General features: G+C 37.3%; 1 protein-coding gene and 2 pseudogenes across 6 annotated transcripts in view; 2 read left to right on the top strand and 1 right to left on the bottom strand.

Moving 5' to 3' along the window:
* Positions 1-20,532, bottom strand: part of LOC101003406 (zinc finger protein 726) — a 125,082-nt gene that overhangs the window by 19,502 nt on the left and 85,048 nt on the right. For 5 of the 6 annotated variants that reach the window (XR_004180478.1, XR_004180479.1, XR_004180480.1 and 2 more), the window contains exon 3: positions 8,351-8,446. Coding sequence is in view for 3 of the 6 variants with exons in the window: in XM_031660315.1 (XP_031516175.1) it covers positions 8,351-8,446 (96 nt within the window). In the remaining 3 variants the exon portion in view is untranslated. Of the gene's footprint in view, positions 1-8,350; positions 8,447-9,194; positions 9,282-20,532 lie in introns of those variants that run through there. The other variant, XM_031660317.1, reaches the window with a different exon arrangement.
* On the top strand, positions 12,024-15,417 carry LOC116271748 (annotated as a pseudogene).
* LOC103881231 lies at positions 18,973-19,735 on the top strand (annotated as a pseudogene).

The raw sequence follows: 20,532 nt of genomic DNA, 5'->3' as shown, positions 1-20,532 counted from the left end.
CATTTAAAAGTGTTTCTCCCACAAAAAAAATATAGATTCATAAATAAATTGGATGTTGAAATTGTAAGAATTTTATGACTACTGAGCTACACAGGATTAGAAAATCATTCACAACAAACCTACACAACAAATATACAAGTTATAAAAAATACAAAGATAACATTTATACTGGCAAACAAATATAGAGATAATTCTATTGGAAAAAGACATATGGCTCAATCATATTTGATTTTGCTCCAGACTGTCTTAAATTGCATAAGTTACATATTGGCATGCACAATTATTATACTAAAATATCAAAGCATATATAGATGTGTGGTGGCATACCCTAAAATATAAAACACAAAAATACAAAATTGCAAAACCAAATTAAAACATGGAATGTGAACCTTATTAGATACCATCAACTAGATTAACATATTAAGAAAATCTTAGAAGAATATGGAAAAAAATAATACAGAGGTTACTTGAAAATAAAAAAGGGTGAGAACTTCCCAAATTTTGATGTAACAAAAGAAAAAAAAAACTCTAACCAATAATACTTGATTTAAATTTATTTCACTTTAAAAAGAAGATGAACATAAAAAATTTCCAAAATAAAAAGTGAGAATGTTCATCACCACTAGCACAGTTCTACAAAAAAGTGCTACATGGTGTCCAGGCTCCGTGGGCTCATGCCTGTAATCCTACAGTTTTAGGAGGCAAGTCTGTTAGAACACTAGAAACCAGGAGTTTCAGATCAGCCTGAGTAACGTGAGGCTCTGCATATAACAATAAGAAATGCTAACATGAGTCAGTTTTGTTTAAAAAAAAACTACTGGACAGTATCATAAAATCATATATAAAATAAAACTCTCTATTAAATGTAAATATACAAATACAGAAATCTTTACTATCATAATGATGATGCTTAAAACCCTGAAAGACCTTCCATAGAATATTTAAAACAGAATAAAAATGGTAATTGTAGACACCAAGATCCCATTTTCAATAATAAATAGAAGATTCATATAAAAAGGAATAAGAAAACAGAAAACCTAGACAACACTATACACTGTATTTATTATTCTGCATATAGAGGAATACCTGAGAGTGGATAATTTATAAAAAAGCAAGTTTATTTGGCTCACAATTCAGCAGATTGTATAAAAAGTGTGTGCCAGCATCTGCTTCTGGTGAGAGTGTCAGCAAGCTTACAATCATGGTGGAAGGTGAAGATTAATTGTACGTACCACATGATAACAGACAGAGCAAGTATGAGGTGAAGGAGCCAGGTTCTTCTAATAAACCAGCTTTCATTTGAATTAATAAAGCATACACATTTTGATTACCAAGAGGATGGTGCCAAACTATTCATAAAGACTTTGCCCCATGACCCAAACACCTCCTACCAGGTCCGACATCTAACATTTAGAATTAATTGTAGCATAAGGTTTGGGTAACATCAACATCAAAACCATATTGTAGACCAACTAGGTTTAACAAACACGTACAAAACTTTTCAGTCAAAAGCAAGGGAATACACAATATTCTTATTTGCACCTGGTGTATTCTGTTATGATACACACTAAGTTTTATTAAATTTAAGAATGCCAGGTGGGTGGTGTAGCTTATGCCCACAATCCCAACACTTAGAGAGACCAATGTGTGAGGACCACTTAAGAGCTAAAAGTTTCTGGCCAGCGTGGGCAACACAGTGAGACCCTATCCCTACAAAATAATCAAATAATTATTTAGACGTGGTACTTTGTAGTCCCAACTACTTGAGAGGCTTAGGTGGAAAGATAACTTGAGCCCAGTAGGTTGAGGCTGCTGTGAGTCAAGATTATGCCAATACACTCCAGCCTGGGTGACAGAGTAAGATCCTGTCATCAAACAAAAACAACAAACACACACACAAAAACAAATAAATTTAAGAAGATCAGTATTATCCACTTTGTGTTTTCTGATGAAAACTATATTAAACTGGAGATTAAAACTGAAAAATCCAAAAATACATTAAAATAAAACACTCTTCAACATATTTTTGCTCAGGAATAAAAAAATTTAATGTTTCAAAAATGTCAATACAACCTACAGTGGTAGACAAATTCAATATAATCTTTATAAAACTCCCAATAGTAGTTTTTAAAAGAAATATTGTTTGAGATGTTAAAATTTTATTATGAACTATAGCCAACCACCCACCGAAAAATACAAAGAGGCATTATAACTTCTGATTTTGAAACATATTAAAAGCAATAATAACAAAAACAATGTGGTACTCACACAAAGACAGATAAACAGATGAAAGAAGAGAGTAGAGCCCAGAAATGAACCCTTCTGTACATGGCCAAATAATCTCCCACAAAATTGACATGAGCACACAACAGAAGATAATCTTTTCAAAAAATTGTGTTAAAAACTGAATATCCATACTGATAAAATAAAGATCAATTATTTCCTTAAACCATATGTGAAAATCTTTTAATTAGACACAAGAAGATAACTTTTTTGTTGTCGTTGTTTGTTGTTGTTATTGTTGTTGTTTTGAGATTGAATCTCACTCTGTTGCCCAGGCTGGAGTGCAGTGGCACAGTCTCAGATCACTGCAACCTCCGCCCCCGGGTTCAAACAATTATCCTGCTTCAGCCACCCAAGTAGCTGAGATTACAGGCACCGGGCACAGCGCCTGGCTTATTTATGTATTTATTTATTTATTTTTTTGAGACGGAGTCTTGCTCAGTCGCCCAGGCTGGACTGCAGTAGCACGATCTCAGCTCACTGCAAGCTTCGTCTCCCGGGTTCACGCCATTCTCCTGCCTCAGCCTCCCAAGTAGCTGGGACTACAGGCGCCCGCCACCACGCCCGGCTAATTTTTTGCATTTTTAGTAGAGACGGGGTTTCACCTTGTTGGCCTGGCTGGTCTCGAAATCTTGACCTCGTGATCCGACCGCCTCGGTCTCTCAAAGTGCTGGGATTACTCGCGTGAGCCACCGGGCCCAGCGGCATAAATTTTTAATCTATTAAACACATGTAGGGGAGGCGGGGCACTGTGGCTCATGCCTGTAATCCCAGCACTTTGGGAGGCCAAGATGGGTGGATCACGAGGTCAGGAGTTCAAGACCAGACCAGTCTGACCAAGATGGTGAAAACCCGTCTCTACTAAAGATACAAAAAATAGCCGGGTGGGGCGGCGCACACCTGTAGTCTCAGCTACTCAGGAGGCTGAGGCAGAAGCATCCATTGAACCCGGGAGGTGGGGGTTGCAGTGAGCCGATATCGCACCATTACACTCCAGCCTGGGTGACAGAGTGAAACTCCATCTCTGCCTCTCTCTCTCTCTGCCTCTCTCTCTCTCTATATATATATATATACACATACATATATGAAACACATGACATTAGTCTTGGTGCCAAATTCTTAGATAATTAAATGCATGAGCAACAAAGAAAAAAAACAGAATAATTTTACTACACTACACTTAGAAATTTCTGCATATTTAAGTAAACATTTAATAGAGAAATAACGCCTACTATAAAATGGGTGAAAATATTTACAAATTACATGTGATAAGAGTGAATATCCAAAAAATATAAACAACTTGTAAAACGGAACAATAAAGTCGAATAACTTTATTTAGAAATAGACAAATAATTAAAATAAAATTTCATTAAAAAATCAAATGAAAAATTTGAAAGGACACACAACATTACTAATTTGTAGAGAAATACATTAAAATCACAATGAAAAACAAAATCCCCTCACACTCACTTAAATGGTCACTATCAATTTTTTAAAAACACCAAATCTGTTGATAATGCAATAAAAATGAAACCCTGGGCTGGGCACAGTGGCTCACACCTTAATCCCAGCACTTTGGGAGGCCGAAGCAGGCAGATCACGAGGTCAGGAGTTCGAGATCAGACTGCTTAACACGGTGAAACCCCGTCTTTACTAAAAATACAAAAATTACCCAGGTGTGGTGACATGTGCCTGTAATCCCAGCTAGTCAGGAGGCTGAGGCAGGAGAATCATTTGAACTCAGGAGGTGGAGGTTGGAGTGTGACAGTATCGTGCCATTGCACTCCACCCTGGGCGACAGAACAATAATTCGTCTAAAAAAAAAAAAAAAAGAAACTTATTGATTGTTGGTGGAAAGCAGGATACACCCATTATTTTATAATGTTATAAATATACTTTAAATAAAATTATCAAATACAGCAATTCCATTTATGAATCTATATCTAAAATATGCATCATAGGACCCTGAAGACATATTTGATACAATGGAATATTATTCAACCTTAAAAAAAAAAAAGTCTTGTCACATTTAAAGATACACTTTGAGATTATGTCAACTGAAATAAGCTAGTAACGAAATGATGAATGTTAAGATTTCACTTAGATATATAAAATAGTCAAACTTGTAAAAACAGAAAGTGGAAGGGTGTTTGTCAAGGGCTAGAGAGAGCATAAAATGGTGGGTAAATGTTATTTAATGGACACCGCATTTTAATTTTGCAAGATGTAAAATTTCTAGAAGTCCTTTGCATAACTATGTTAATACAGTTAACATGCCTGAAATACACAGTTTTGTTTTGTTTTGTTTTTTTGAGACAGGCTCTCAATCTGTCACCCAAGCTTCAGTGCAGTGGCACATTATGGCTCACTGCAGCCTTACACTCTCAGGCTCAAATAATCCTGCCCTTCAATCTCTCAAGTAGCTGGGACCACAGGTACACACCATCATACCTGGCTATTTCTTAGATAAAAATGTTTGTAGAGAGGGTGTCTCCATATTTTGCCCAGGCTGGTCTTAAATTTCTGGGCTCAAGAAATCCTCCTAGCCTCTCAAAATCCTGGTCTTACAGAAGAGAGCCACCACCATGCCTGGCCCTGACATGTACATTGAAATAGATTTAAGAAGTTAAATTATACGTTATGTGTTTTTACAACAATTATTTTTGAAAAAACTAGAAAAAATAAAGAACTGTAAATTTGCTTGAAAATTACCTTCAAATCACAAAAGGGTTTTTTCACACAAAGGAAATACGTATTCATCATTAAACACATGGTGAAAATAATGCTATTTCAAGGACTACTCACTAAGACAAGATAAAGCCAACACTGAAAATGAACTAAGAGGCTGGGCAAGGTGGCTCATACCTGTAATCCCAGCACTTTGGGAGGCCAAGGCAGGCAGATCACCTGAGGTCAGGAGTTCAAGACCAGCCTGACCAACATGAGAGAAACCCTGTCTCTACTAAAAGAAAAATACAAAATTAGCCGGGCATGGTGGTGCATGCCTGATATCCCAGGTACATGAGAGGCTGACGCAAGAGAATCGCTTGAACCTGGGAGGTGGAGGTTGCAGTGAGCCAAGATCATGCATTGCACTCCAGCTTCAGCAACAAGAGCAACACTCCATCTCAAAAAAGGAAAAAAAAAAAAAATGAGATAAGAAAGAATATATACAAGATAAGCTATAACCAAAATTGGGGTCATATTTATAGACCTAAAAACACATACATATATATAATCTGAGTGTGATACACATATGGCTAATTTATCTTTTAATTAAATCCCACATTGACTTAAAGTATACAAACAGAATTGCAAATTGTCTAAAATTATAACACATAAGTAAAACCAAAAACACAATAAACTGATATTAAGAAACTTACACAAAAAAATACACTAATGTAGAACTGCAAGAAAATAATGAAAGAAAGGTTTACTCATAAAATCTAGTTGGCAACATTAATGTACGTTAACAAATAATTTGTCTAGAAAACTGCAATGTTTGACTGTAACTGTGCAGTCATGGAAGGCAGGCATTTTAAACTATGGTATCTATTGTACGGCAATAAAATCCCAGACAGAATGCAGTACAATCATAAATAGGAGATGCTAATGAGAAACTTAACAGAATAAGCATATAAAAGAAACTAGTGTCAATTTTTATGTTTTAAATATGTGCTATTTTTACACAAAATAAAACTACTGTAATTCAAGTTTAGAACCAAATATAGCCTTAAATTGCTAAATTATGTATATATTTAGCAGAATATGGTTAGAGCCTCATATATAAAACAAATATTTGAGGAATAAATTATTTGCTGACAAAAAGTGGCTGAAAATTCTGTAATTCCTATTAGCCTGCCTGCATCTAATTCAGGCACAACATGTACATTCTAGTATATTGTCCTAAATGTCTAAATCCAAAACTACAGACAAATTTGAAGTAGAAAATAAAAACAAAAATTTATATGGACAGTGACATTAATAAGATTAAAAAAAAAAAAAAGGTGCCCTATTTGCTTATCTCCTGACAGCAAGGAAATTTGTCAGCCATTCTTGACAAAAATGTGTTTGTGAGAGAACCAGGCATTATGGTTCACCCCTGTAATGACAGCTACACGGTACATTAAAGTTGGAGAATTGCTTCTGGTCAAAATATTAAGACCTGCCGGGGTTATGGTGCAAGACCCTATCTGAAAAATAAGTGTCTTTAAGAGAGCTGAGATCCAGGAAGGGAGTTATGAAACTCTGCTGAAGCGCAAGATTGAAGGTAATCCTTTTTAGAAGGCAGGCCCTCATTCAGGTGGCAAACTACAGGACTACTGTTTTTGGCTACAGATGAGAAAATGTTCCACCTAACTTGGTTCCACTGAGAATTTTGAACTTTACTCTGTAACCATCCCAAATCCTTCCCAGCCACAGTCTGGGGGAGGTCCTGCCCTTCCAGAGGCCTGAAGAAAGACACCCATTTATAGCCATGATGGCAGGCCTGCAGACCTTGGTCTTTACTGTGGTCCCTGAAGCAGTTCCATGATTCAGTTCCAGCTCCCTGAGCCACAGTTCATGGCCTATTCTGCCTATGTAGAAACCCATAGTGACCTGGGAAAATCCTTTCTTGTACTCAGTGAAAGCCATGCTCACCCACATTCTGATATAAGGCCCACCATATGCAGGCCTGACTGCAGAAACCTGCCTTTGGGACTGCCCTGCACAGCAAAGTCCTGAAGGATATTCATTCTGTCCAAAAATTAAATGAGAATTACAACTATCCAAGCCCCTTTTAACAACACATCTAAAGATGGACCCTTGTGCAAGCCCAGCAGACTTAAGACCAAGCTACAACCCCTCTTCACTACAAACCCAGAGGGTATTCTATCACTATGGGGGCCCAACAAAAATAGACTTTTACTTTCTAAAACCAGTTTTTAAATACTTGAACTGGTGTTTGCTCCTTCAAGTTTACAGTCACCAATGCAAAACTATTGTTTCTTATTGTCAATGCTTCTATTTTAACATAGCACTGAAACTATGTGGAAAACGAAATAGTCAAAAGAAAAATTTAAAGTCATTGAAATTAAAGACCAATAAGTAAAATGTTGCTTTTTGTAGATCATGTAATTATATATATATATAAACAGTACTTTAAAACCTGTTTAAACTAATGAATACACTCAATTAGCAAAATATAAAATTAACATACAAGTGTAAGTTATGGTTCCATACACTTAAAACAAACTATTTGATAAAATAGAGGGAAAAAATGTTAATTACAATAGCAATGAAATAATTTTAGAATGAATTTAACCAAGGAGCTCATAAATCTTTTAAGTGAAAGATATAGCAATGAAAAAAATTAGAGGACCCAAATAAACTTAAAAATATTTTACTTTTATTGAAAGAAAAAGTATTGTGAAACTGTCATGTTATCCAAAGTGATCTATAGATTCGATAAACTCCCTATCAGAATTCCATTGTTTTTTATGCACAGTAATGAAAAATACAATCCTAAAATGTACATGAAACTACAATAAACTTTGAATAGCCAAAGCAATCTTGAAGAAAAAGAACAAAGCAGAAAGACATCAAATTTATAATTTCAAACAATATTTCAAGACCATAGTAATGAAAACAGGATGAAATGTGCAGAAAAATAAAGAACAACAACAAAAAAAACCCAATGGAACAGAAACCACTACTCTCACGCATTTCAGACATAATGCAAAAAGAGAACTTAAAAAACAGTTTAAAATAGAGTGTCGCAAAATTATGCAGGTATCTGTCTGTCCACAAAAACAAGAAAAAAGAAGTCAGATTGTGCACTCATGTATGCCATGAACAGTACTTTGGCTGTCACTGTAAACTTGAAGAAAGATAATTGTAGGGAAAGTAGAATTCTTAGAGAATTTATAAGCACTAGCAGAAGTGAGAGTATAATCAAATAAAAAATTCAGGCTTCCCAGAAACTATTTCCTTTGGAACATAGCTTCTCAGATCACTTTAAAGACTTGCTTTCTTCTTGACTTTGGACCTCTCATCCATGTTGTCTGTTGTATTCACTCTCACCTACCTGGGGGTTTATCCACCATCTCATGTCGCTTCATATTCCAGGGCTCTTTTCCTTGCTCCAGACAGGTGATCAGGTCTGGCTTAGAGACAGCAATACCTGTTTTATTAAAAATAACTAACATGAATCTTGCTCATATTCTCCAATTGCCAACTTAGTAATGTGCTCAGTAAACAGGATATAATAGAATATTCTAATAAATTTATCCCAATATACTAATTTGTAACAGAAATGTCTACATATTTAGAAAGCATTTTGATTTTGCAGGTTCTTAATTTTACTGCTTGGTACTACTGAATCAAAAACTGGTGATGGCAATTAGATTTTAAGGTGTAACAGTATTTTATGCCACAAAACTTCTGAAATTACCACTAATCTAAAGTGAAGGACACAGATCAGCTCAGGCATGTGGAAAGTTCAGGTCAAGATGAAACTTCTTGAAGAAATTCTTTTCTAAACCAACGAAAAAGTCTCCCAGTTTTTCTTGAAAGAAAGTCTGAGAAACAAATTTCTAGAAGACATTCTACAAAAAGAAATGAAGCCTGTAATCCCAAAACTTTGGGAGGCAGTGAGGTGGATCCTGAAGTCAGATTGAGACCATCCTGGCTAACACAATTGAAACCCATCTCTACCTGAAAAATTAGCCAGGTGTGAGGCGGTGAGCTTTGCTGGTCCCAGCTACTCAGGGGAGGCTGGAGTCAGGAGAATGGTGTGAATCAGGAGGTGGAAGTACAATGAGCCCAGATGGCACCACTGCACTCCCAGTCTGGAGCCATCTTAAAAGAAAAAAAAAAGCAACAACCACCATTAGTCTATATTAGAAATTTAGTATTAAAATTTTCCTTACCCAGGAAGGCCAGGTTCCGTGGTTCTCTAACATCACATTCCTATATAAATTCTGCTGTGGCATCAGGCGTTGCCACTCCTCCAGAGATTCTGGTACATCCTAAATCAGTGATCCACGGAAAACACACAAGCGCACAGATTTACAAAATGGCTATGGGCAGAATTTTCATTTGACTCAAGGTAAAATCAGAAAGTGACTAGAACTGGTTTGGACTTATAAGAGTGGCTGAAATTATCCAGTAAAATAATTGTCAACACACAAACATTTTGTAACATATTGTCTAACTCTGAGAAAAGACAGTGGCATAATATCCACAACATCAGTGTATATATGATACTTGTCTAGATGATAAAGTGTAAAATTGAGGGCACAAACACTAACAAGTACATTTTTGAGTGCTGTATTTACATAATATAGAATGAGTTGTATATATTTTTTAGATGAAAAAGGCATAGTTGTTTATATATTTCCGACAAAATAGACATGTTGAGTTAGAAGGTACCCCTCAAATTTTAATGTGTACAATAAACTAGACATCTTGTTAATGCAGACTATTTTTTTCAGGAGATCTGAAATAAAGTCTGGGTTACTGAATTTCTAAAAAGCTCACTAGTAATGCCAATGTTTTGACCCCAAAAGACTATTTTGTCAAACATCCAGTAAGTGGAAGACCCTGTGTTTTCTTCAGTTTTTCTGGTCTGTAAACAAAGATGAGAGCTTTCATTTACCAAAAAAAACAATGCAAAGAAAACCTAAAACAAAAGGGCAGTTGCCAGAATAAATGTGATAGTTTATACACATCACCTGCATAAAGATACTTAATGATGAAGAGAAAAATAACTCTATAGTGAAAAAATCTGTAAGAGAGCTTATTAAGCAAGTGAGTTATTAATGTCAGTTGCACTAGAACAAGTTTCTGTAGTGTGCTCATGCATCCAGAAGGACATAGCATCACTACTGAGATATTGCCCCCACGGAAGTAAATTACAGTCTGAATTTATCCATACGAAAACATCAGTTGTATGCAAAGTTCAAGATACAGGTATCTTCCATGTTCTACAATTTTTAATAATGATTTTAAGTACTTTCTTTAACACCCAATAAGCAGGTATCTCCGGATAATTTTTTCCCAACTTTCTGGGTAACAAATGCCATCCCTCTTTATAGGAGCATTTTCTTAATCCTGTAATGCATAGAGATAATAAACAAAAAAGAACCTCAACATTGTATGTTATCCATCTTTACTAATAATCTCAGGTTTTCTCCATAGAAAGAGATTATCCACACCTTTCCATGTTCAACAGTCATAAAGAGAACATTTTTAATATTGCAGATCACAAATTCATGGTGAGAATTCTGCATGGCATATAAGAAGCCGTGATGCAGAGAAGGCTGTGGTAGATAGAAAAGAAATATTTTTAGAGGACCCTTGACTATCATAAGCATTTTTTTTTTTAACCGAGTTTTGTTCTTGTTGTTGCCCAGGCTGGAGTGCAAATGGCATGACCTTGGCTCACCAAAACACAACCTCTGCCTCCCGGGTTCAAGTGATTCCCCTGCCTCAGCCTCCCGAGTAGCTGGGATTACAGGCATGCACCACCATGCCCAGCTAATTTTATATTTTTATAGAGACAGGGTTTCTCCATGTTGGTCAGGCTGGTCTCGAACTCCCGACCTCAGGTGATCCACCTGCTCGGCCTCCCAAAGTGCTGGGATTACAGACGTGAGCCACCGCGCCTGGCCTATCATAAGCATTTTAAAAAGTAGTTAAGACAAACTCAATAGGGAGAAAAAACACAGGTATAGAAGTAAAAATTTGCAAGTACTAAACCTGTGGCATTCCATGAGGCAGAGAGGACATAGCTCTTGATCTGAGACATGTTTAGCTGAAAAAAAAGCCATTTTTTCTCTTTCTCCTCCTCCTCTCGAATTCTTCCTCAGATGAGATTTTCTGAATTACATCTGCATCTTGAGAATTTGCCTTTAATAATTTGAGCACCACATGTTTACCTGTTACCAACACACCCAAAGGCAGAAGGCCCAAGACACAAAACCTCTACCCATTTCTGTCCTATATAACAGAAAATATTCAGGAACAATCAGCTGCTCCACAGAGATAAAAATACAAGTTTCTCTTTTTTTTTTTGTCCTCAGGTGCCCTCCCCTGCTACAGACACTGGCAATTTCTGCTACAGGAATATAAATATTGGCCACACTGTCCTGTCCTTACAAATCTAAATAGAACAGGTTCCTGGACCACCCTTTAGTGCAAAGGTAGAACTTAATGCTCATGAATGTATCTTGAACTTCTCATACTTGATTCTGGCACCTTAGAGTCATATGAGGCACTTAAGTAAAACAAATAGATGTTTTCTTCAGAACATTAAACAGAAACTGTAAAAAGGGCACAAGTAAAGAGATTCCTGTAAATTGGTCATGTGACTCTAAGTAGAAGCCTGAGCTTATAACCGCTTACCTAAGCATTGTCACTCAAGCTTTAATTAGCTTATAAATCATTAGGTAAACTTGGTCCCACTCTATGTAATGTGATTCTGCAGGTTTGGAGATGATCCATAAATGGGTGTTCTAAACAAGTCCCCTGTCAGTGCTGATGTCACTCTCCCTGGGCTCATTATTAGCATTCGTTACAAAAATGAGGCACAGCACAGATTCCCTTATACTCAGCACTCTTGTCACAACACAAAAACTTCTGATACAAATGAAGACAACCATTCTCTATCTTAAAGTATATTACTTGCTGGCTCTTTAAAGTTTATAGAGAAAACAGAAAGCAGCAATTTCTGAGTAAGTCTGCATTTGGAAAACAACATGTGCATATGTACTAATGCAATGTTTATTAAGCAGGTATTATGTAATCAATAGGATGTTATAGAGCACTGTGATAACTCATTATTTGATTTAATTCTAATAACAGCCTGTCAGTTGATACTAAGTGTTCAATAATTCTAAGGATTTAGAATAAGGACCCAGCATTTTTATTTCTTCTTCTGTTTTTCTGTCACTAATTTTTTAAAAAATGCATAGAATACAATCTAAATATAGACAGATGAGAGGGATATAGATAGACTGTAAGGTAATTTAGATGAATTATTATGTTTATATTTACCATTTTGTGACTTGTGAATCAACTACTGCATCTGTAGGAACAGAAAACAGGTTGCTAAATGGAATGTCTCTGCAAACACTAGTTTTAACAAAAAATTTAAAAATTAAGACCCTATAATACATATTTTATATTTTCCATTTATCTGCTTTTGGTTTTCAGAAAATTGTGAGAACCAATTCTAAAAAGGCAACAGGATTCATCAGCCAAAACTCTGATCTCTTCTAATTAGTTCTGTGAGGCAAGACTCCAGGGTAGGGCAAAACCTAAATAAGGCTTTCAAAAGGGTGAATCTAAATAGGGCTGAAGCGGGGTGTAGAGCTGATGTAAAATTCTGTTCTTTATGCCACTGGGGAGTATTTTTAGTTCCGTTTCATTTTTTAAGCTCAGCTTAAAAAAACAAAAAACCTTAAATCTCAGAGTTTATGTAACTGTAATCTTTTTTAGCCCCGCTGCCCTTTCAATTTTTTATCACATACTAATAAGCAATTTAAACAAATCCCTTAAGGTTTTCTAGAATAATTTTTTAAACAATAAATAAGTATTCTTAGCAGGGCATAAAAAATACAATAATAACTCTTGTTTATTAATATATGTTCAGGTATAGACATCAGAAGTCACAAAAATATAAAGAAAATGGCCCAAATAAAGCCCGTCTTTTTGCACACATCTATTTATTGTACCCACCATATGATGCATAATTAAACCACTTATCCAGTTGCTAGTCTACACTAAAATTTCTTGCATGGTAGGGACCATGACTGCTTCATCTATTTTTCTAATGAATATATGAATTGGAAGCAATTAGTTAATTCGTTTGAGTCTCCAGACCTCCTCATCATTTTTCACTCAAGTACCAGGGAATTAGAGAAACTCTCATCTGGGTACCAACCAAAGACATCTCTTGTATGAGGCGGGGAGCAAACAGATGATGACTCATTTCTTTTACACTAAGACAGAAGCAAAATTAACCACTCTAGTCAGTCTGACACAATTCTGTTCTGGAGAGATTTTCAAATGTCTCAAAGACACCTTGGTGATTGTGAGAGCATTTCCAGTGACCCTGGGCTGATGGTCCAATAATAAACCAGCAAGAGAGACTCAGGCTGATTCTAAATAGAAAATGAAACTACCAAATAGGCAGAGACATAATTCCGCATGCATATTTAGTTGACAGCATGCATTTTACAGCATAACTGTGAGTTGACTGGAAGCCTGAGAGGGAAAGTCCCCTCTAGAGTAAAGCTTGGTTGGCACCTTATGTGTTTATATTATGTCTGGTAATTCTACAGTGTTTGGGAAATATAATTTTTATTAATTCTCTTCAGCACCACAGAAACTGCAGTAATGGAACAGAAAGAAAACTGTTTCATTACACAATTAAATCTGAATGTCACATGTATTACAATCCATCTGCTTAAGGATTGAAAAGAAATAAAGACGGTTACCATAATTAGTTCACAAGTAGAAGAATGTACAGTGCCATGTCATAGGTAGTTCATCCTAAATTCACCTGGTCACTGGGGAGGCCATCTCTGTATGCTAATTGATCATATTCAATGACAAAATAAGCTTTTCACATCTTCATGGCAGAAGGTAGTTTTGCAACTTGAAGCCAGCTGCCTGCTGAATGTAGACTTTCACTCTTCTACAAGTGGTTGAATAGGGTGCTATCTGCCCGGCTCGGTGGCTCACGCCTGTAATCCCAGCACTTTGGGAGGCCGAGACGGGCAGATCACGGGGTCAGGAGATCGAGACCATCCTGGCTACCACGGAGAAACACCGTCTCTACTAAAATACAAAAAAAAAAAAACTAGCCGGGCGTGGTGGCGGCGCCTGTAGTCCCAGCTACTTGGGAGGCTGAGGCAGGAGAATGGCGTAAACCCGGGAGGCGGAGCTTGCAGTGAGCCGAGATCGCGCCACTGCACTCCAGCCTGGGCGACAGAGCCAGACTCCGTCTCAAAAAAAAAAAAAAAAAAAAAAAGAATAGGGTGCTAATCTTTTTGGCTACTTGTATTTTAAAGCAGTGGCTCTCTACTCCCTGAGGACTGGGCTAGTACACTCCTGCTTCCATTCTTCTGGTGGCCAGTGTCCTCTTTTGTTTCCTACCATCTGCCACTGCAGCCCACAGCACAGTGCTCACGGCTGGCAGCTCAACTCAGGTGAATGACAATTGCCGCAGGAGCACTTCAGTGTCACATCAAAGAGTGAAGCCTGGCTGGGTGTGGTGGCTCATGCCTATAATCCCAACACTTTGGCAGGCCGAGGTGGGCAGATCACGAGGTCAGGAGTTCAAGAGCAGCCGGTTAACATGGTGAAAAAAAAATATATATATATACACACACACACACACACATATATATATATATGCTGGGCATGGTGGGCGGGCACCTGTAATCCAAGCTACTCAAGAGGCTGAGGCAGGAGACTCCTTTGAACCTGGAAGGGGGAGGTTGCAGTAAGCCGAGATTGCACCATTGCACTCCAGCCTGGACAACGGGGAAGAATCCATTTCAAAAAAAAAGTGAAGCCTGACTTGCAGAAGGAGAGCCTGCAGGCCTCCTGGGTAGAACTGAGCCTTCACAATAATGGGAATATGAGCATTATGTAAGCCACAGTTTCTATTTACAATGGTGACACGGAAAATATACTGCTGGATTTCCAGCATGCATCCAGATAGAGATAGCTCTAAGAGTTCTCACTGTGACAGCCCACAACTTTCACAGACATTATGGGATACTAATAGGGCTTCTAAAACAGATACACAAAGCATTCGAAACAAAAACAGCTCTCATTCCAAGAAAGATGATATTGAGAGAAAAAAAGAAGTTAAAAGCATCTTAAGAAAAAACTGAGATTACATATAAGATTGATCAAGTCAGCCAGAAAATATTCCTCTAAAAAGAATCTCTCTCTAAGTATCCAAAGTGCATAGCTACTCATAGCATGAGAAACATGAGTGTTATGAAGACAGGGGGCATATTATTAGCAGAATTTTAAAAGACTTTTTTTCCATCTCTGCTGCTCTCTAATCTGCTGCCCATTAAATGTGGCATCTATATAGAAATATATCTGACAACTACCACCAGCACTTTTTGATTAAAAAATTAAAATCTGACTGTGTTAATATAATGGAATATACGTGAGCCTGCAACATAGCTAATTAAAGAGTTATTACAGTTTTTGGGTGGCCGAATCACCTGCCTTTATTTGTCCTGTAATAGCAGCATTCCAATTTCTGAAATTAAACACACTAAAATTATACTTACCTATAACTATCCCTATTGGTTAAATTAATAATCATATCAGACTAATATCTACTGCAACAATTTGGTAGTAAATTTTCTTTGGATATTAGATATAAATATGTAATTATGAATAATTTTAATATACTCATAATGTATGTAGAATTTTTAAAAATTTTCTGTAACTATAATTCAGTTGAAAAACTACATTTCAAAAGTATGAATCACAATGTTAAAACAACTAAGGAATTCATTCAAAGTAAATATTATGGCTTTATACTCTTGTAGAAAATACAGTTGAATGTATATGAATGCAGGTTGTCTACAAACATTACACATAACTATGCTAATTGCACTGAATAAACAGAAACAAAGGTATGAAAATGCACTCCACACTTTAGTTTAAAACCTGAACTCTTTTTTTTTTTTTGAGAGGGAGTTTTGCTCTTGTTGCCCAGGTTGGAGTGCAATGGCATGATCTTGGCTCACCTCAAACTCCACCTCCCAGGTTCAAGTGATTCTCCTGCCTCAGTCTCTCGAGTAGCTGGGATTACAGACATGCGCCACCATACCCAGCTAATTTTGTATTTTTAGTAAAGACGGGATTACTCCATGTTGGTCAGAATGGTCTATAACTCCCGACTTCAGGTGATCTGCCCGCCTCGGCCTCCCAAGGTGCTAGGATTACCAGCATGAGCCACCGCGCCCAGCCATAAACTGAACTCTTTTTGCTTTTGTAGTATAAATACTTTAGCCGGCAAATAATTATCATAGATAATCAGGTTTCTGTCAACTTACTCAGTATCTTTCCTATATTGCAAAATTTAATCCTATTTTTACGCTCAATTTTTGTGTGCTGTTGAAATGAGTGTTACTCTGAACAGATTTGTGTCAACTTTAAAAGACTAAAAATCATAAGAACAATCTTTTGCCAAAGCAAAAATGAAGCAATTAAATCTCAGGTCCCAGATAAAGATAATCCTGAGGAAATAAAAAAAAGACAAAAGGTTTATTTAGCTGTTAATATGATTTACATATATTTCAAAAAAAGGGAGATAAAAATCTACACATAATCTAAATGTTATAAGAAAAGAGATTTTAGTAAGATATTTTCTCTTACTTGTAGTCTCTTATTTCTAATTTATATTTACTTTTACAACAGCCACGTCTCTAAACATGTTCTCGAACTCTTGGACATCTAAATTTTGCACACTGGGAGAGCACAAAAGAATGTTTATGGAAGACGAAACAGAAGAGAGAAAGGTGTTATATAAAACTCATAGGTTCAGATGAATAAAGCATGTTCTTAGAGACCTATGAAGAGATTTAGATTCTGACACAATAATAGTGGGAGACAACAACATCCCACAGGCACTAAAAGATAATTGAAGAAGAAAATTAACAAAATATTATAACCTAAACTCAACACTTGACCAAATAGTCCTAACTGGTATCTACAGAACTCTTCATCTAAAAATAACATAACATACATTCTTCTTATCACCACTCTAAAACTGACCACATACTCAGAAATAAAAAAATCCTCAGGAAATTCAAAAATCTCAAAATTATACAAACTACACACACAGAGATATTAGCACTGACCCCACAAAAATATCTTGAAGTCTACCATGAACACCTCTGTGCACACAAATGAGAAAATCTAGAAAAAAATGAAAAATTATTAAGGAATACATCCTTCCAAGAATGAACAAAAAAGAAATCAAAGCCCTAAATAGATGAATAAGAAGCTCAAAAATTGAATTAGTAATAAATAGCCTACGAACCAAATAAACTGGATTCTACCAGATGTACAAAAAAGTGCTGGTATTATTTCTACTAAAACTATTTTAATAAATTAAGAAAAAGTAACTTCTCACCAACTCATTATATAAGAACAGCATTATTATGATACCAAAACCTGGCAGAGATAAAACAAACCAAAAAAATTCAGGCCAATATCTTTGAACAATGATACAAAAATCTTCAACAACATACTGACAAAATCCAGCAGCATATCCAAAAGCAAACCCACTATGAGCAAGTAGAATTTATTTTGGGAATGCAAGGTTGGTTCAACATACACAAACCAGTAAATGTGATTCATCACATAAACAGAATTACTAAAGACAGAAACCACAAGATTACCTCAACAGATGCAGAAAAAGCTTTTGGGTAAACTTTAACATCTTTCATGTTAAAAATCCTCAACAACCTAGGCATTGAAGGTATATGCTTCAAAATAAGTTATCTATGACAAACCCTCAGCCCCAACATACTGAATGAACAAAACCTGGAAGCAGATGGGTACAGTGGTTCATTCCTTTAATTTCAGCAACTTGGGAGGCCAAGGTAGGTGGATCGCCCAAGGTCAAGAGTTTGAGATCAACCTGACTGACATAGCAAAACCCCGTCTCTACTAAAAATGCAAAAAATAGCCAGGTATGGTGGCAGATGTCTGTAATCCCAGCTATTCAAGAGGCTGAGGAAGGAGAATCGCTTGAACCCAGAAGGTGGAGGCTGCAGTGGGCCGAGATTGTGCGTGAGAGGCAAAGGGAGACTCTATCTCAAAAAGGAAAAAAAAAAAAAAAAGCTTGAAGCATTCCTCATTGAAAACTGGCATAAGGCAAAGATGCCTTCTCTTAACACTACTATTCAACATAAAATTGAAAGTCCTGGTCAGGGCAATCAGGCAAAAGACAAAAATAAAAGGCATTTGGCTGGATGCAGCGGCTCATGTTTGTAATCCCAGCACTTTGGGAGGCCAACACGGGTGAATCACGAGGTGAGGAATTCCAGACCAGCCTGACCAACATGGTGAAACCCTGTCAGTATTAAAAATACAAAAATTAGCCGGGCGTGGTGTCACGTGCCTGTAATTTCAGCTACTCAGGAGGCTGAGGCAGGAGAATCGCTTGAATCTGGGAGTCGGAGGTTGCAGTTAGCCAAGATTGTGCCACTGCCCTCCAGCCTGGGCGACAAAGCAAAACTCCACCTCAATAAAAATAAAAGGCATTTAAACAGGAAAAGAGGAAGTCAAACTATCCCTGTTTGCAGGCAACAGGATTCTACATCAGGAAAACCATAGAGTCTTGGCAGAAAAGCTCTTTAAACTTACAAATAACTTCAGTATAATTTCAGAACACAGCCCTCCATACCCAACCAATCCTGGGCTGCGAGGCACCTGGGGAGCTGCGACCTGGCCAGGGTAGTGCACTCAGGTGGCCTCCCTTCCCCATGGGTAACCGCTCAACACGCTGGAACCACACACAGCTAGAGCCACTTCTGAAGCCACTTGAGAAAAATGATGTGACAGTTCCTATCGAAAAGTATTCTTCAGAAACATACCATCTGTGAAAAAAGTGGCCCTTTTTTTCCGACTGCAAAACAGACATTCTCAAATTCCAAAATGCCAGCCAAGGCCCCAATTTACCTGAAAGCAGCTAATGACAAGAAAGGAAAGAAATTTAAACTGAGAGACATTCTGTCTCCCGATATTATCAGTCCCCCTCTTGGAGACTTTTGCCACACCATCCAAATCGGCAAAGAGGGCCAAGCACGACGTCTTTGGGGATATTTCCTTTCTTCAAGGGAACTATGAGCTTTTACTTGGAAACTAGGAGAAAGCACATCTGGATCAGTTCCCTGGGCATAATACCTTCTTCTGGTAAAACGGCACCTCAGACTCTGTGTTCACAGAAACACCCTCCTCAGTGGTCAAAAATGCCATCTCCCTCACGATCACTGGAGGGTCCCAAGCTCTCATAATGCTCTTATTGTCACCGGTGAAATTTAATTCCAAATAGGAGTCCTTTGGACCAATAAAGCTGCCAAGGCTTAGCTGCAAGCCCATCATGGAGGAAAAAGCTTAGGTGAAAAGCAGTCTGTTGGAGAAAGGAAAAGTCCACCAAGGAGACACCTCATGGGGCTCCAGCGGTTCTGCATCTCAGTCCAGACAGGGCAGGGACAGCCACTCCTCCAGCCTGTCCGAATAGTACCCTGACTGGCCAGTCGAAGACGTGTTTCCCCATCCCACGCCAAGCGAGCTCATCAAGGGAAAGAGTACGTCAGAGGAGTCCCTCTCTGACCTTACAGGTTCCCTCCTCTCCCTGCAGCTTGATATGGGGCCCTCACTTTTGGATGAGGTGCTGAATGTCATGGAAAAAAGGTAAGTAACAGGATGCCAACTTACCTCCTTTGGAGTGGAAGGTACAAAAACAAACTAAACTAACCACAGTTGAACAGAAGGGCTTCCGAAGCTGTATTTGCAGTTTTGTGATGGGTTTTCTAAAATAATATTCTTATAAAGTATTTCTTTTTAGCCTGTTATGCGTTGTTTGCAAAAACAATTTAGGAAAAAAAAAAAAAAATCCTGTCTTGGCAAAACGAGGAAATCCGTCAGTCAGAACCCATTTTCAGCAGGCACTGGTGCTGTTTGGCTCACACATTGTTTGCAGACACACAAGAAATCTGGGTTGGCCAGGATTGGCACTAGCTATGAAGGGCTGGGCGAGTCACCTTAAGAAACTTTACAAAAAGAACTTTACAGCTCTCCAACATTTTCTGAGCAAGAGGAAGTAAAAATGTATTTAACACCTCAGCCTTTTTTCTAGACTCTTCTATATATTGCTTGGGCTCACCATAGCGAATTCTCTAGTGTTAAAACTTTTCTGTTTTCACATTTGAACTTTATGGGTTTTGGAGATTTTCTTGTAGTTCTTATATATCCCTCTTTTTATATCTATATTGCAAAATTTTAACTGTCAGCTACATGTTGGTAAGATACAGGCAAAATATTACTATAACTAAGTTATTTTTTAAAGTAAAAATACATTTTTACATGCCTTTGGCAAAAAAAAAAAATTTTAGGATGCAAAATAAATGGAAAAAAATTAGTAGCATCCCGGCGAATCAACAACATTCAAGCCAAATATGAATCATAAACATAACCCCATTCACAACTGCTGCA

The sequence above is a fragment of the Papio anubis genome, chromosome 20, assembly GCF_008728515.1.
Source record: "Papio anubis isolate 15944 chromosome 20, Panubis1.0, whole genome shotgun sequence".
Lineage (NCBI taxonomy): Eukaryota > Metazoa > Chordata > Mammalia > Primates > Cercopithecidae > Papio > Papio anubis.
Note: the sequence above shows the minus strand (reverse complement) of the source record. Positions and strands in the feature narration are given on the sequence as shown.